At 46.0% G+C, this 15,392-nt stretch overlaps 1 protein-coding gene across 1 annotated transcript; it reads right to left on the reverse strand.

Annotated features, from left to right (window-relative positions):
* Nucleotides 1–664: 664 nt before the first annotated feature.
* LOC106579475 (uncharacterized) lies at nt 665–13,926 on the reverse strand. The gene is made up of 11 exons (XM_014159419.3): nt 13,374–13,926; nt 12,766–12,809; nt 11,901–12,620; nt 10,558–11,466; nt 5,806–5,975; nt 5,554–5,662; nt 5,364–5,430; nt 5,110–5,243; nt 4,110–4,224; nt 3,850–3,964; nt 665–2,865 (listed from the first exon to the last, which is right to left on the reverse strand). Exons 2-11 carry the CDS (start codon nt 12,798–12,800, stop codon nt 2,852–2,854), a joined length of 2,388 nt encoding a protein of 795 aa, XP_014014894.3. The 5' UTR covers nt 12,801–12,809; nt 13,374–13,926; the 3' UTR covers nt 665–2,851.
* Nucleotides 13,927–15,392: the final 1,466 nt, after the last annotated feature.

Raw genomic sequence — 15,392 nt, forward strand, 5'->3', positions numbered from 1 at the left:
AAGTTGACCGCGTTCACCCTCACACTGCCCGTCTTGTCTAGCCAAGCTGCGGGATCACAGGCGTTGGCATACCAGGGGTGTCAAACTCATTCCATGGAGGGCTTAGTGTCTGCTGTTCAGGTCTTCATTTAAAGGGAAATAACTAGACAACCAGGTGAGAGGAATTCTTACAAAATCAGTGACCTTAATTCAAGGGAGGAGCGAATACCCGCAGACACTCTGCCCTCCGTGGAACACATGGCATAGAAGGTGAAGACTAGGTGGAGCCATCACCATGTTTCTGACTGCTCTCCAGTTCTTTCAGATCTGATTACAGTGTGGGTTAAGGGCCTTCCGAATTGTTCTTTGGGAGGACAACAAAACACTGGTGGACCATACAGACATTATTGAAGTCATTAATAATGATGCTGCTGATCAGTGGGATTTATCTTATCATGAGGGTTTTCTGGACTGCTCTCTGCCTTATGAAGGATGGTGGTGTTGCTATGACATTTCTGTATTTTAATGCAGACAGAGGGCATTCGTAACCTGCTATAGCCAGTCATAAGCTCTTATAACTTCAGTGTAGCTCCTGGTTTGTATGGGAGTCACTATCTTGTCCATTTGTATTGCAACTCTGACATAACTGAGCAGCTGAAAAAAGAAAGACTTGAAATAATGGAAATTGATTAAGAAGTCAAGATGTTTTTATTGTGTAAAAAAATCTATGGTACTGTGGTGTAAAGACATTTTTTATGGACTTTGTATTTCTACCTACATTTAAAATAAATGCTGTGTGCGTTTCACTGTGACCGTCTGACTGGATTCTCTGCCAGATCCCATATCACCTCTGCTTGCTCTTGTGGGGTTAAAGGTTAAGGCCTGCCTGTGTTTCTGCTAAGCACTATCCCAACTTGATATCCAGCTGTACAGCTGGGCATCCTCTTCCCCAGTCAGCTCTGGTTAGTCCAGCGGGGCATCAATCCACAGGTCAGTCTCCACTGACCATAGAATAGCAGTCTGACCTATCCCTAACTACCTCTGACCGTAGAAGAGTCTTGGCCAGGTGGAAGTAGGCACCTGTTAAATATCAGCAAGGATCACCTCTGTACCTGACCTTAAGCGCTCACAGACAGCTGTACAGGTGAGAGCTGTGGGGAATACTGAGTATTAATACAGGTAATGAGCAAATTGTCTGTACTCATGTAAGATGCATTTTTACTACTACGCTCAAAAGGGACTTTTCCTACCTTACACTAGCTTGCCAACATGGTATTTGAAGTAATCTATTATTTGATATTTTTTTTCCTTCGGTAAGCAATGCATAGAGCCAAAAAAAGCAGCGTTCACTTACTCAGAATATACTTCATGAATGAAAGGACCAATGAATGAATTAGTTGGCTCCTCACTAACAGGATGTTCCCCTTCTGGCTCAGGGTCCTCCCCCCTTAATTATGACATCACTTCCCCACAACAATACTTTGTCAGGAGACTTTAGATATTCTGTTGGCCAGTGTCAGTACAGGTGTAGGTCAGATAATGGAAAAGGTGCCGCTACCAGGTAATCAAGCAGCAGAAAATAAGAGATGCCGGTTCTAAGGTCAGGCTGTCTACGTGTGTTATAATATACACTACATGACCAAACGTATGTGGACAACTGCTCATCGAACAGCTCATTCCAAAATCATGGGCATTAATATGGAGTTGGTCCTCCCTTTGCTGCTATAACAGCCTCCACTCTTCTGGGAAGGCTTTCCACTAGATGTTGCTGTGGGGACTTGCTTCCATTCAGCCACAAGAGCATTATTGAGGTTGGGCACTGATGTTGGGCGATTAGGCCTGGCTCGCATTCGGTATTCTAATTCATCCCAAAGGTGTTCGATGGGGTTGAGGTCAGGGCTCTGTGCAGGCCAGTCAAGTTCTTCCACACCGATCTCTACAAACTATTTCTGTATGGACCTCGCTTTATGTACAGGGGCATTGTCATGCTGAAATAGGGAAGGGCCTTCCCCAAACTGTTGCCACACAGTTGGAAGCACAGAATCATCTAGAATGTCATTGTATGCTGTAGTGTTAAGATTTCCCTTCACTGGAACTAAGGAGCCTAGCCCGAACCATGAAAAACAGCCCCTGACCGTAATTCCTCTTCCAAAGTTTACATTTGGCAGTAGGCATGTGGCCAGGTAGGGTTCTCCTGGCATCCTCCAAACCCAGATTAGTCCGTCGGACTGCCAGATGATGAAGCATGATTCATCACTCCAGAGAACATGTTTCCACTGCTCCAGAGTACAATGGTGTAGAGCTTTACACCTCTCCAGCCGACGCTTGGCATTGCACATGGTGATCTTAGGCTTGTGTGCGGCTGCTTGACCACGGAAACCCACTTCATGAAGCTCCCAACAAACAGTTCTCGTGCTGACGTTGCTTCCAGAGGCAGTTTGGAACTCTGTATTGAGTGTTGCAACTGAGGACAGACGGTTCTGTGAGCTTGTGTGGCCTACCACTTCACGGCCGAGCCATTGTTGCGTCAAGACGTTTTCACTTCATAATAACAGCACTTATTTGACCGGGGCAGTTCTAGCAGGGCAGAAATTTGACGAACTGACTTGTTGGAAAGGTGGCATTCTATGACGGTGCCATATTGAAAGTCACTGAGCTCCTCAATAAGGTCATTCTACTACCAATGTTTGTCTATGGAGATTGCATGGCTGTGTGCTCGATTTTATACACCCGTCAGCTACGGGTGTGGCTGAAATAGCTGAATCTACTAATTTGAAGGGGTGTCCACATACTTTTGTATATACAGTTGGCCTGGTCACTCTGAGCTTAACAGCTAACCTCACATAACCCCTGGCTCCATCCAAGAGTCCATTCACCAGTTGGCACCTGAGAGAGCGAGAAAGAGAAATGAATATAGGTGTTAAGTTAAAAAAGCAGGTCTGCTATGGTTGTAATGGTCCCATTAGTGGACAAGATGATTGGCTAAACGAGAAGATTTGATTGGCTCAGGGTCAGACATTGAAATGAATGAGATCTAGGAACCAGATGGACAGACTAACTAACAATGTAACCAGACAGGAAGGTAAACAGAGTCAAGACCCTGTCGTAGGAATTACATAATCAATCAGTCATCAATTGAGGTCACTTAACATGGTTGGGAAGTTCTGCTTCTCTGAACTGGTCTGTGTGTTACAGCAGTCTAACTTCTGTGTCCTTTTGAGTACTTTTGTCAAACATCACAGTTTAAAAATATTTGGCAAATAGAAATCCAAAATGGATGGTGTTGAGAGATAGATGGGAGGGGTTGAATGGAGCTGAAGGGTTGGACTAATAACAAAATAACCAATGTAAAACATACAGGGTCTGTAAAATGTATATAGGTTCAGACATGTTGTGAAATAGCACAGTTACAAATAGAAATCAAACTGGATGGACATCAGAAATAGAGGAAGGACTAAAAACAAACAAAATATAACTATTGTAAAATAGATTGTGTCTGTAAAATGTGTATAAGATGTATAAACTGAAGGTAGAAGCCTAAGTGTTATTGTTTATTAGTTTACTCCAGTTGGGAGAAGGGTGGTAGGGTTTGCGGGGAATAATAAAGGTATATTCTAAAAAAAGTATGTATTTCTATTAAGGTATGTATTTCTATTAAGGTATGTACGCATGTATGTACGTATATATGTATGCATGTATATGTACAGGTATGTACGTGTATGTATATATATTTACCCCAAGAAGATATGGGGGATTGGAAATGATGCAGACAATTACATTGTTGCTTCCATCAAAGAAGAAGGGGAAAAAAACTTGTGTCCTTGTTTTGAACTCACTATATATTTATCATGTTTTGGGGTGCTTACTGACCGTTAATTTTGCGGTTCTGTTGTCTCATTGGTCCCGGATGGTTGCCGGGGAGATTAGGAGACCGGTTGTTCCTCCGCTGGCCGCCCATGTTTTGTCTAACTATGCCTCCTCTCCTCTGAACCCGAGAGAGAGAGAGAGCAAGAGAGAGAGCGAGAGAAGTTAGAAGCCTGAGAGATATTTCAGAGAAAGATACAGATCGCTTCCACTGTTCCACCTACACCCCTACTAAATGTGAACACATACATGCACACAGTTCTCACCATCTCTCCGGGCCACCTCCCTCCTCTCTGTGGTAGGCCTGGCCAGCCTGAAGAGAAGCCCTCCTCTTCCTCCTGAACCTCCTCTTCCTCACTACCATACTCCTCATGATGGACACTGTGACAGAGAGTGTGAGAGGGCGGGAGAATGATGAGACCGTGAAGTGTAAAAATGCACCCTTCCTCTACTTCTTGAGGTAATCACGGATCTGACAGATTGGGTGAACACAAGGATCCAAAGATCAGTGATAACTCCAAGAAAGGGAGGAAGGAATCATTTTCGTATTCAAACAAGGCAACCGTAGACATGTCGTCCCCCACGAATGATGCAGCCCCCCCGGCCAATTAGTGACAATTCAAACGGGAATATACTGATAGTAACAAAACATCTGCCCGTTTTAGCGCCACCGTGTGGTCGACATTAATGTTCTTGCTTAAGTTGAGTCTTGACAGTGTTTGCAACCTGTGTGACTGATTTATATGCATTTATGTGCCAGACCACGCCCATGTGAATGTTTATTGGTCAACAGCAGCCATGTTATTTTAGGTACTAGTCCTGAAAATATTTCTCCATGGATGCCACATACTGTATCAAGTTTCATGCAGATCGTTCATTCGGTGTCAGAGTACCGTTTTAAGTGTTTTTCACAAAATTCTAAATGGCGGAAAATCCATCATGGCAAACTTGGGACCTATGTACCTAATTGTATGACTTTAGGGCAAATGAGATGAGGGGCGTGACTTTTCAAAGTTAGCATTTTCAATCGCTTGTTATAGTGCCACCATCTGGCCAGTCAGTGTAATTTTGTAAATGACAGATCTCTATGGCAAGACGCATCATTCACTCAAGTTGTCAAAAATCAGTGCCGTCTGAATAATCTTGTGTGACGAATGTATGAGCGTACTAAGGTAAAAAGACAGATCCACTGTCCGCTCCCCGATATCATCGTGGAGGACAACAAACCCCATCATGGCTTCACTGTGTTGTAGTGTGTAGTAGTACCTCCCAACAACCAGGGGGCGCTGTGACAGCCTGCCTCCAGGGATGGTAACCTTCACCCCCTCCAGCCTCTCCTGTCTCCTCCTCTCCAGGTCATGTCTCAGGTCTCCTGGGTCACTCACCGCCTGCTGCTGCTTCTGATCTCACACACACACACACCACACACACAAATTAATACATCAATCAATCAATAAATCCATCAGCCAAGCAATCCATCCATCGACATATCATTCACCATTTAAAAACATGCATTGTACCTGCATGCGGCCAACTTTGGAGAAGAGAGGTTCCATGTCTGGCTCTGACAGACTCATGTTGAACCGCCTAGAGAGGAGAAGGAATAAAATATAGCTACAGTTTATAAACAGCACATTGAAGGCTTAAACAAAAGCCATGGCTCTTAGAGTCTCATCACCGTGGTACCCAGGCCTGTGTGTGTGGGTGTACCTGTTCAGAGTAGGCCTCTCTTCCTCCTGCTCCTCCTCAGGCAGACCTCCATTTTGGGCGCCACAGAAACGCTCGGTCAGCGTTACACTATCACCCCTAAAGTAATGCTCTGGAGGGGGAGAGAGATAAATATCTTTAGGTTCTGTTTAAATGTGTGTGAAGGAGCGTCTATGGGCTGTGCATGCGTGTACAAGTGACTATGTGCACGCGCATCTTGGTGTTGTGTAGTATTTCTGCATTTCGCGTCCTAACCTTTGACCTGGTGCACCAGGGTGATGATCTCCTGGGCAAAAGTCCCAGAGTGCATTGTGGACTCCCGGTACGTCCCAGAATGCTCCAGCATGGGTAGGAAGTCGAGACGCTGGCGGCCCACGTTGACCAGATCCAACGACAGCTGGCGGTCTGAAGAGTAGCACAGCTGGCTGTAGGGTAGATAAAAGAGAGATAAGCAATGGAGAGGAAAAAGCGGTAGTTCCTTTACCCTCTTGGATCAGGCCTGAATACCAGGGCTTAACTGTGTTGGACAACCAAGGCTAATTAATAATTGTACTAGTAGCTGGCTAAATGGGGTGTGTAGCGCTGTAGCTGGTTACTGGAGCGTGTAGCGCTGTAGCTGGTTACTGGAGCGTGTAGCGCTGTAGCTGGCTAAATGGAGCGTGTAGCGCTGTAGCTGGTTACTGGAGCGTGTAGCTGGTTACTGGAGCGTGTAGCTGGTTACTGGAGCGTGTAGCGCTGTAGCTGGTTACTGGAGCGTGTAGCTCTGTAGCTGGTTAATGGAGCGTGTAGCGCTGTAGCTGGTTACTGGAGCGTGTAGCGCTGTAGCTGGTTACTGGAGCGTGTAGCGCTGTAGCTGGTTAATGGAGCGTGTAGCGCTGTAGCTGGTTAATGGAGCTTGTAGCGCTGTAGCTGGTTACTGGAGCTTGTACTGCTGTAGCTGGATACTGGAGCGTGTAGCTGGTTACTGGAGCGTGTAGCGCTGTAGCTGGATACTGGAGCGTGTAGCGCTGTAGCTGGATACTGGAGCGTGTAGCGCTGTAGCTGGTTACTGGAGCGTGTAGCTGGTTACTGGAGCGTGTAGCGCTGTAGCTGGATACTGGAGCGTGTAGCGCTGTAGCTGGTTACTGGAGCTTGTACTGCTGTAGCTGGTTAATGGAGCGTGTAGCGCTGTAGCTGGTTACTGGAGCTTGTACTGCTGTAGCTGGTTAATGGAGCATGTGGAAAGGGTGTGATTTAGGTAACAACTGTAGTTTGGGACAGCAATCATTTGTTTTTAATTACATTTGCTGTAGGGAGTTAAGTGGTTTTCTGCTGGATCTCTTACGTAAATATAATGTAGCTTAATATTGTACTGAACAACCTTACCTTGACCAAAGTATCTGTAAAACACACTATACTTACCTTTACATTGAAAGCTTTAGGAAAAATGGCTGATTAAGTACACCATCCACAAGAGCTGTTGGTTTGAATTATTTGGAAAGGGCACTTAAGTCCAAATAAGGCCTGTAGGAGTTAGAAACGCAACAGGAAGAGAGGCATTTCTCGTCTCCAGGGATGCATTTGTGAAACGCTGAATGTCAGTTGAGATAACGGGTGGTAACGTAAATGCTTATGCTAAAAGCGTATGTGGCTTAAAAGGTGTGTAAATCGCCCTGCAAAAAAATGTAAAGGGTGAGTGAACAGCATTTAACCTCCACTACATCCCTTACCACTTCCTGTGCCAGTGTGAGGTCAAGTAAAGGACACTGGCATGGGTCAAAGGTGAAAGTTCATGCTGCTTCCATTTTTTTCACTCTGCATTTCTCATCAATCAACTTCTGGATGTTAGTGATCCACTTGATGTGGTGAAAGGTCAGCATTGTGGTTCTTGTCCTTGATCGGTCTAAAATTGGACAGTATGGCTCGTCCTAGAATGGTCCAAAGTGGACAGTGTGGTTCTTTTTCTATGATTGATCCAATGTGGACAGTATGGTCTCTTAAAGGAGTCGTTATCGCTGTGAACAGGTTGCATCTTGAGTATGTAGTGTAGACTGCGAAGGGCAGATCCCATCAATATAGGAAAACTTGCTACTAAGGGGTTTTTGAGAGCAATACTCTGTTTTCATAAGGATTCATCCACACTGAACTATTGGCTGATGCATTGGCTGTGTTTGAGGTTTGAACCATTGGTTTTAGTTATTTTAGTCCAAGTGTTAATTCTGGGTCCATTTCACTAGGCTGAGTCAAGTTTCGCTGTCAGGAATACCTTAGTCCTCACTGGGTTGGGTTTCCCCTCACTGTCATAGTACTTTGGCAGAGCTCTGTTTCCCTGGTATGAAATGGATGACAGTTCATCAATAGTCATGGTTCTAAGAGCCCCTTGGAGAAGAGACGTTCTTAGAGCTTGATGATTCTTACTGCATGAGAAGTCCACAAGTACCAGTGTCAATAGTGGTGGTACAGTTAGTGGAATATCTTCTAAGAGTCAAACCAAAAGCTTTATTTTCATGTGTTAAGTCCCAAAGTCTTCATCATGGTGGTTATCGGCAGACATTCATCAAGCACTGCTTTTCTGACTGGACATCATCCTGATCATCGCCAGACCTTCACGTTGCCTTCTGCTCTTCTCCACTCTTGCTTGTGTCTTCTAGTTGGTCACCCAAGCCTTCATTTCATGCAGAAGGTGGATTACTCTTGAAGTGATTAATGACTGTGCTTCTCTATCCAATGACTTGGATTCTCCCTTGTCTGTTCACCTCCCTATGAGTTAAGCTGTAGCATCCAGTCTTTACTTGTAGTCATGCATCAAGCGGGGAACTCTGGTCTGGTAGAGCTCAAAGCGAGTTGTAGTATGAACCTGTAGCGTTCGGGTTGAAGGACAACTTTGGGTTGTCCTTCAGAGGTGAAATCAACTCAGTGCTGTGCTTTCAATTTCTTTAAATGAACAGTTCTGTTGAAAGGAGAGCAGGTTGAAACACACTGTGGTCAAAAAAGCCACGTAGATCAGAGGCCAGGCATCAGAGGATCTGTGGCGTAAACGTGAAGGGAATTTTGGATTGATTTTGGCCTCAGAAATAAATGTTTTGTAATGCAGTGGTTACATCGAGTCCCAGTCTATTATTAAGATAACCATTTCTCAAACTCCTTTAGGCTTTGAGACTCAAGAGCATCATGGTTGATGAGGGCGAGCAATACCACGCTTGAGGTCGCTTAAAGTCTTTGGAAAGCTTCACAGTGGGAATGAGTCCATCTCGCATGAACCACTTTGGATGAAGAATGAAAATTGTCCTAGAAAAAAAAAAACCTGCCTCTAACAGATAAAGTATAAAGATCCTCTAGGAGTCTGCAGAATACTATACACAGTCAATGACGGAAAGAACATGTTGACTTACCTTTAAACATTGATCTGAATGAAAGACAAAAGTTAAAACTATTTGACTGTCTTGACTAGAGCTGGTGTTTTGGTGTATCATCTTGCAGAGCATGAGAAGGGGAATTGCGTATCTCAGTGACTAGCACTAAAACACTGTGCTTCTGAAATAAGTCCTTTCACAAGGGTCTTTCTCTGATTAGCTGGTCAAGAGTTCCTGAGTGGCACAGCGGTCTGAGGCACTGCATCGCAGTGTTAGAGGCATCACTACAGACCCAGGTTCGATCCCAGGCTGTATCACAACTGGGCATGATCTGGAGTCCCATAGTGCGGCACACAATTGGCTCAGCATCGTCCAGGTTGGGGAGGGTTTGGCCGGGGTAGGCCGTCATTGCAAAATAAGAATTTGTTTTTGTTTTTAAACGGACTTGCCTAGTTAAATAAAAGGTAAATGAAAAAAGAGCTGATCATTCCAAGTGTTTCTCAAGGCATTGAAAACAAACATGGTGGTTCCAAATGGATGTTCCTGAAGTTCAGGGTACTTTCCCCGCCCAAATAGTCTTCAGTCAGCCCCAGACCAAGACACTGATCCGGCCATGCAGTGGCTCAGTGACTGACATCTTATCAGGCTCACCAACTCCATATGTATATTGGCAATCCTTCACTATACCAGGGAGACGCTTCTGCAGTTAGCGCAGTTTGGTTAGCACCAAGACTTTTCCATTTTGTCCAGTAAGCTGTAGAGTGAGTAGCAGAAAGGTCTTCTCCACTCCTCTTCATCCAGTCTTAACCTCCCAGAGGTCCTTCAGCACGTTACACCATGCAGGCTCCTTGCTCTGTATAATTCCCTTGTGCTTGTTAATATCATTTCAGTTGTGTCGGTTGAGATGGGTCTGATGACAGTAAATCTTTGCAAACACACAGCTGGTGTCTCTTCACATGTCAGCTGGTTGGTCTCTTGGTTGTCAGGGCTGTTCTTAGGGAAGTTGCAACCACTCCCTTTGTGAGTTGCCAATCCTGTTGGGATGTTGAATTGGATGAAAGACAGATTCCTGAAGAACTGATGAGGAAAACCTCCGCCCTGAGCAGATGAGTGTTATAAGTAGAACTACAGGTCCATTAGGTTATTCAGCTGATAGGTAGCCTTTTACTCAGAAGCTGGCCTTCTTCTGTGGCATCTCTGTTCTCTATTATTGTGAAGCTGGTCTGACATTTTCTGCTCCTCTGGATGAGCAAGGAACACGGTTCTTAGGAGATCCAGAATTTGTTTTTAAATGCATGCTCCGAGTTGCTGTCAAGAATTGATTCCACCTTCATATAACGCATTTGAGAATGTGACGGACAATAATGTAAAATGGCCACTCTGCTGAAAGAAGGCTTTGGCAATTCTCCATGTTTATCACTGAGTGATGCCCCACACCATGAAGGATTAGTTTGACGTAGGTATATAAATTGCATCCCATCACAGTAGAATACTTGCCTTGTAGAATCCTGGCTTTGTATAATCGAGAAATCAGTTTGACGAATCTTTCCTCCTCTAGCTGTCAATATTCTCAGGGCTTCTGACTATATGTCTTCCTGCAGTCGAAAGAAAGCGCTAAAAAGAAGCATGAACTTTCACCCTTGACCCCTAAACGTTGCTGTCCGAAACACCTTACCTGTTCTGGCCCATGGTGCGCTTCATGTCCACTTTGATGGTGAGTGTCTCCTCCTTGCCGGCGCCTATGCGAGGCATTGCCTTGTCGTTCTGCTGCTGGTTCCAGTTGGGGTTGAGATCTCTAAGCTGAGGTCTCCTGGGTCCAATCCTGCCCCGTGCCGGTGGCCGGCCTCCTCGCGGCCCTGGTTCCCGGTCCTGCTCCCAGCGGGGCTCCATGTCACTCTCTTCTGCCCAGCCAGGCTCCTCCTCTCTGGGCTCCATGTCCCAGTCACCTCCCCTGGGTTGGTACCGCTGGTGCTCCGGAGGGGAGTGCTGGGAGTTGGCATCCCGGGGTTGGTACCCCTGCTGTCCCTGGAGGAGAGGCTGGGGTTGGTTCCTGGAGGGCCCCATCTGTCTCTTGCCACCCCGGGCTGGGGCCTCCCTCGCCCCACATAATGCACTGTTTCTGGCCTTGGGATCCGTGGGACTACCTCTATCCTGGAAGCCTATAGGCCTGGCTCTCCCCTGATGGTTAGGGCTTCTTTTGGACTCATGTATAGGCCCCCTCCTCTCCTCATGGACAGGCCCCCTCCTCTCCTCATGGACAGGCCCCATCCTCTCCTCATGGACAGGCCGGCCCCTGGCCTCCTCTCTAGTATTGGACCTGCTGCCTGACTTCCTGAACCGCTCCTCAGAGGCTCCGACCCGGTTGTGATGATGACTGAATCGGTCGTGGCTGTGGCTCCGGTTGCGGTCGGGGCCGCGGCCCCTGTGGTTGTAGTACGGTTCTGGCCCTCCGCTATTCATAATACCATGTTCATGCTCCACGATGAGGGTTCTAGGCCCACGGCCATCGTGGCCCCCTCCGTACCCTTCCCGGGGCCTCTCCAACGAGGGGTGGCGCTCCCTAAACTCTGTCTCCCTCCCGTACCTGTATCGACATAAAGAGCAGGTGACATGGTTCAGCACTGACAGATGACATACAATCATGCTGACTACAGCTAATAGTTAGATTGATTTGTAATGTAGCTTTTGATTTATTTAGGAAAAAAATGTATTATATGAATAGAATTTAAGGGCCAATAGATCACAGGCTCACACAGCCTCTAGATTGCAGCGGGTAATAAAGTCTTCAACTATGTCATGTACTTAAGTGGTTCGCAGGATCACAGAGACAATAACATGTGATGCATTTTAAGCCATGCAATTAAATCTACATCTACTATCTCGTTACACCATTACAGAAGAGACATATTAGCAGGGTGAAGTTTGCACTTAGAAAAAACAGGAAGCTGGGTTCTCCTCTCCAATTTTCTTCTCAGGCTTTTGGTCATAAAACTCCAGCGGAACACTGCTCAAATTTACCCAGGATTCACCGGTTCAACAGTTTCCCTCCGGTTCCGGTCAGAGATGGTGCTCCACTCTCTTTGCATGTCGTCTCTCTTCCTGTCTCTATAGGAACCAGGAGAATCTCCACCCTCACCCCTCTCCCACTTCCCCCCGCCCTGAACCCTCTCCCTGGGGCTGCGTTCCCTGGACCTCCCCTGGCTCTGGTTCCTCTCTTCTCTCCTCCAACCTGCAGAGGGCTCTCTCTGGTGGTGGCTAGGACTGTAGTGAGTGTGCTGCGGGGCCAGTGATGGCAGCCTCTCTCTGGGTAGCCTCTGCGGGGAGGGGGGCAGCTTTCCTTCGCATCTTTGGAATTCTTCTTTCACTCTTCCTCTGCCACCCCCTCCTCCATCATGGGGAGAGAGCCTCCTGCGCTCGGCGTAGCCCAGCTCGTGGGGGGGCGGTGGGGTCCTGCGATGGCGGAAGTCCTCTGGGGGGAGGTGTTGGTCAGGCCTGTGGAGACCTGGGGAAATAGGTCTTCTGTGGCCCTTTGGCTTAAGGCTCCCTCTAGTCATAGGTCTTCTGTGGCCATCTGGGTGGATCTCGTCCATGAAGCGGACCCACTGGTCCTCGTGAGACTCCCCAGGGTTGCGGTTCTCTTCCCAGGGCAGCCTGCCCAGGTCAGCCAGAACCTGCTGGGGGTCGAAGTCTGGGTCGTCCCAGGGGAACCTCCGGACATCCTGCCTCCGTGGACTGCCTCTGTAACAACACAAAAAATAATAATACATTTTAATTGTAAAGCACCTTTCATACAGTGTGCCAAGTTGAGCCAACATTGTGAAGGAAACGTATTGACCCACACACTGGACTAGCATGTCAAACGAACAGTGTGCAAGGTACTCACCTGTGAGAATAGTGGGGCGATCGTGACCTTGACATTCTCTTCACCTTGAGAAATCAGTGGACAAAGAGAAAGAGTATGAATGAGTAACATACTCAGATAGTGAAATGACCACCACAAACAGTTCCCTAGCCGTGACACCATACAACATCAGATTTGTTTACATTTTGGCAGTTGATACAGCAGGATAATACCACCAAGACTCCGGTTATGAGCGTCCCCTTCTTTCCCATGTTGCTTAACTTAGGTCGGGCAACAAAGGGCTTGAAATGTACAACAGCATAACACTCGCATTAACACAACAATTTTGCTACACTCGCATTAACATCTGCTAACCATGTGTATGTGACCAATAACATTTGATTTGACTAAAGCCACGTTAGGCTAGCTATCTAGGCCAGGCTAAAAACCAACTTGCCACGAAGAAAACCACTGGAGACTATGAGAGCAGCTCAAAATAGACATTTTTACAGTGCAGTGGTTTACTGAAGATTGACACACATAGCTAAACATCTGAATAGTTAATTGTGGACTATGTTGTCGTTGTAGCCAACTAGCTAGCTAACAAGCATAGCTAATAGTGCAATGTAGCAAGCTAGCATGGCACTTACCCAATTGCACGTTTCTGTCGAAATTAGAAGATACGAACACCAAAACACCAGTCTCGCACACACGATTATTCTATTACACTACTAGCTAGTGCAAAAGTAAACGTAGTGATGTTACGTTTGATACCGGAGCACCGATGTATGCGTCGAAATCGCTAAGCTGCAGATAGAACAATGAGACAGATATTTCACCGGATGTATGAATGTGAAGCATCCGCTTGGCGTTTTGGTAGTGAGAGGAAGCCCACTGGCGGGCGTTGTGCCGAAAATCACCCCTCATTGCTGCGACTTGCTTGCTAGTTGAGATTTCTGCTCTTCACTCCGTTGTCAGTTTAGCCTACATGTCACTGATCTTAGCAGCAGAAAGCATTGTTGTCTGCAGTTTTCGGTTTGGCTATTTGTTTCAAGTGTATGTGGCGGTTCTAGCTTGTATGGCGCCCTGGGCGAACCCCCCTTCCGCGCCCGGGGGGCAAGATGCCGCCCGTACCTAAATCCGCTACTGATTTGTATTAGTCTATAAATACATCTCTTTGCCCAAATTCGTCATCTCTCCCATGTCTTATTCGACTAGTATTTTTGAAAGGATAATAATTCAGCCATAGTTGTTCGACTTTAGCCACATAATAAAGGAAATTAGAATGCAGATGATGCTAGAACGCGTCAATAGGATCTCGCTAGCTCGTGCTTGTTCTGCCCACTACGACTCATTCGCTCCCGTTGGAAATGACAGGCAGTGGTCTATCTTAGTTGTAAAACATTTTAGGTTCTTCTTCAATTGGGTTTAACGGCGGTTGGCGTCCAACGTTAATGGCGCATTACCGACAACAGCTTTTTTTATTTATTTAACTAGGCAAGTCAGTTAAGAACAAATGATTGTTTACAATAACGGCCTACCCCAGCCAAACCCTGATGACGCTGGGCCAATTGTGCACCGCACTATGGGACTACTAATCACGGCCGGTTGTGATACAGCCTGGAATCAAACCAGGGTCTGTAGTGACACCTCTAGCACTGAGATGCAGTGCCTTAGACCGCTGCGCTACTCGGGATCCCCAGCTGGATGGGGTAAGGAACGATAAAAAATAAAACAATTGTGTGAAATGGAGAAAAACGACATCATACAAAATACAGAAAATAGACACGTCAACAAACAAAACCCATCGCACTTATTCAATCACAGTCCATTCCAAAATACATTGCTACACAGGCTCAGGGGCATGTAATGGCGGAACATTCACTGACAGTATTTCTTACAAGGCCTCGGCTGTGAAATCATGATGACCCCAAAAAAGTTGAGCTGCATTCACAACGATTCCAATTTTTTCAGACTTCTTCTTCGCTTGTGCTGTAGTTTACGACCATTGCAATAAATAATACAGAAGCACGGGATCAATGACGTCCAAAACGTCTTATTTCAAGTCACCTTTGCACACAAAACATCCATTACATTTTTCAAGTAATTGTCTTAAGAGGCCGTTTTTTTCCATCACGCAAAGTGCTAGTGTGCAGGCATAATGCGCTCTTTTAAACCAGATCTAGAAAGATGGCAACAGCCAGAAACGCTGTATGCGAGTGTGAGAAGATTACATTGAAAACAACGTGCTCATAACTCCAAAACATCAACAGCACAGCTGCCTTTGACACTGGAAGTAAGCGTGAATGTTTCCAGAAACTCAATGCAAGTTGTTTTTTCATAGCCCAAGACTAGGGGTGTACTCATTACAGAAACCGTTTAAGAAGCAAAGAGCAAAACAAGAGTTTCTATTGGACAAATTCTGGTAGGCCTGTCCCATTTCATTCACTTTCCTTCTGTTAAATACATTTTTTTCAACAGAATCGGGCAGAATGAATACACCCTAGGTGTATCCCATAGAGATACTTTACCTAGAAATAACCTGTTTTTGCATGGACATTGCCATTGAGGGCTTCCACCATTTTAAAGTAGTCAACTGGGTGGGGATTCCTATGGGTTGGGAGGGATCAGCCAATTATCAGAGCATTGGCTTCTTCAAATTGGGTTAA

Source organism: Salmo salar, chromosome 19 (genome assembly GCF_965601325.2).
Source record: "Salmo salar chromosome 19, fSalSal1, whole genome shotgun sequence".
Taxonomy (NCBI): domain Eukaryota; kingdom Metazoa; phylum Chordata; class Actinopteri; order Salmoniformes; family Salmonidae; genus Salmo; species Salmo salar.

Excerpts from the sequence above, each read along its gene's own strand:
- LOC106579475 (XM_014159419.3), bottom strand. The coding sequence starts at position 12,800 with ATGTCAAGGTCACGATCGCCCCACTATTCTCACAG. Across the intron at positions 11,467-11,900 it reads GTTGAACCGGTGAATCCTGG|GTACGGGAGGGAGACAGAGT; the intron begins GTAAATTTGAGC and ends ATGTCGATACAG. Across the intron at positions 5,431-5,553 it reads GAGAGGCCTACTCTGAACAG|GCGGTTCAACATGAGTCTGT; the intron begins GTACACCCACAC and ends TCTCCTCTCTAG.